The sequence below is a fragment of the Stegastes partitus genome, unplaced genomic scaffold (genome assembly GCF_000690725.1).
Source record: "Stegastes partitus isolate 25-593 unplaced genomic scaffold, Stegastes_partitus-1.0.2 Scaffold654, whole genome shotgun sequence".
NCBI lineage: Eukaryota > Metazoa > Chordata > Actinopteri > Pomacentridae > Stegastes > Stegastes partitus.
Genome location: NW_007578385.1, coordinates 44,674 through 46,369, shown reverse-complemented (window position 1 = coordinate 46,369; position 1,696 = coordinate 44,674). Strand labels below are relative to the sequence as shown.

At 46.0% G+C, this 1,696-nt stretch overlaps 1 protein-coding gene across 1 annotated transcript in view; it reads left to right on the top strand.

The window, feature by feature from the left end:
* Window positions 1-1,251: 1,251 nt before the first annotated feature.
* Window positions 1,252-1,696, top strand: part of tmem145 (transmembrane protein 145) — a 41,194-nt gene continuing 40,749 nt past the window's right edge. Inside the window, exon 1 of the mRNA XM_008290054.1 lies at window positions 1,252-1,362. Within this exon, the coding sequence (XP_008288276.1) occupies window positions 1,252-1,362 (111 nt within the window). The remainder of the gene's footprint in view (window positions 1,363-1,696) is intronic.

The following is a 1,696-nucleotide window of genomic DNA, read 5'->3' as shown; positions in this document are numbered from 1 at the left end:
TCCTGCTGTTGTGTCCAAGCTCATGAATTAACCTTTTTGAGGTCTTGATCAAACTAAAGATCAACTGCAAGTCACTGAAAATAGAAAATACATGTTAATTCATTCAATCTGATGAGATATACTCTGTATTTCTAATGACTTTTATGTGTTTAGGGCTGCCTTTGTGAGGAAGAAAACTGCTCAATTGAATTTTACTATTTACTATTATATATACTATTATATTACTATTATTACTATATTCTGATTCAGCTACGACTTTGAGAACAGGAACAAAAAAAAGTGATGTTTTCTTTAAGATTTAGTGTTGGATTAAATCCAAGAAGACACAATGCAGAGAGCTTCATGTATCAGGATTTGTCTGCACAGAGGTGAAAATAAGGAAGCACAGTTTTGATGCACTTGTTTTTTCTCTCAGTTTATTATGTCCTCCTGACATTTTAGAGGCAAATAACCTAATTTAACATACCAACCATGATGAGCTTTGTCCGGATTAAACTAAACCCAACAGCCTATAAATTAGCTCCATTTTGACCAACACTGAAATTCAACAACGGCCTGTTCTGTATGTAATACTTGTAAAGTGGACTCTCTCCATAAGACTTGATCACCTTTCATACTTAAATGACATTTCGCTGATATTCCTGTACTTCCACATAGGCCAGGTCTGAACACAAGACACATGCCTGTAACAGAATACTTTGAGGAAAAAGCTCTGAGTGCTTGTTCAGCATGGACCCAAGATTTCACTGTGGCAGTTCTGAAGAAAGCCCAGCTGGAGTGCAGCCTGTTACTGTAGATGTGTATCTCACCGATAAGTGATATAGGATAATTAGGAACAGAAGGCCGGTCATCATCAGTCTCAGTGCTACTTCATTAGAGGTGTGTGACCTCTAATGAAAACATGATTGCAATCAGCGATGGCATTTTTAATGTGTGGACGTGTCGCATTGTCAAAGCACGAGCGGAACCGGGCGCGCGCACTCTCTGTATCCACCACCCCCTCTCCTCCCAATCAACCACACACACACACACACACACACACACCCATCATCATCCACCATCCAGCAGCTTCAACTGCTGTAGGGGGGCCACATGCACTAAGGGACCAGCGCGAGCACGTCGGTTTCTCTCTCTCTCTCTCTCTCTCTCTCTCTCTCTCTCTCTCACACCATCTTCCGTGCGCGCCCCCGCGCAGAGACAGGCTTCAGGGAGCTCTGAGAGCAGACGAGCGACAGCGGGGGAGAGAGAAAGATGGAGGTGAGGGTCGGGGAGAGACTCCTTTGCCTGGCCGTGCTGTCCAGCGTCCTCTGCGTGGATTCAGTCCTCGGAAAATACGTCAGAGGCATCGTCAACACCAAAGAGGTGAGCGCTGTTTGTCTTCACCTCGTTAATTTGTTGCCTTTGCGACAACGACACAGGCTGGTAGGAGAGCAAAAACGACTTGACTGCGTAACCGCACGCAGGTGGACTGCTCCGAGCACAGACGAGGGAGATTCTACCGATTCAAGTTGTATTTCCGAGGCTGTTTCCTACCTCGGTGTCAAACACACTTACCTCCACGGAGCGGTTGCGCGCCATCTGCATGCGTGTCAAGTGTGGCGTATATTGTTCCCTGATCAGGATAGTCCTTGGCATCATTGTTGCCCCAGCAAGCGGCATCCCACCGGTCCACGGTCCACCAGCGAAGCGTCGCTAG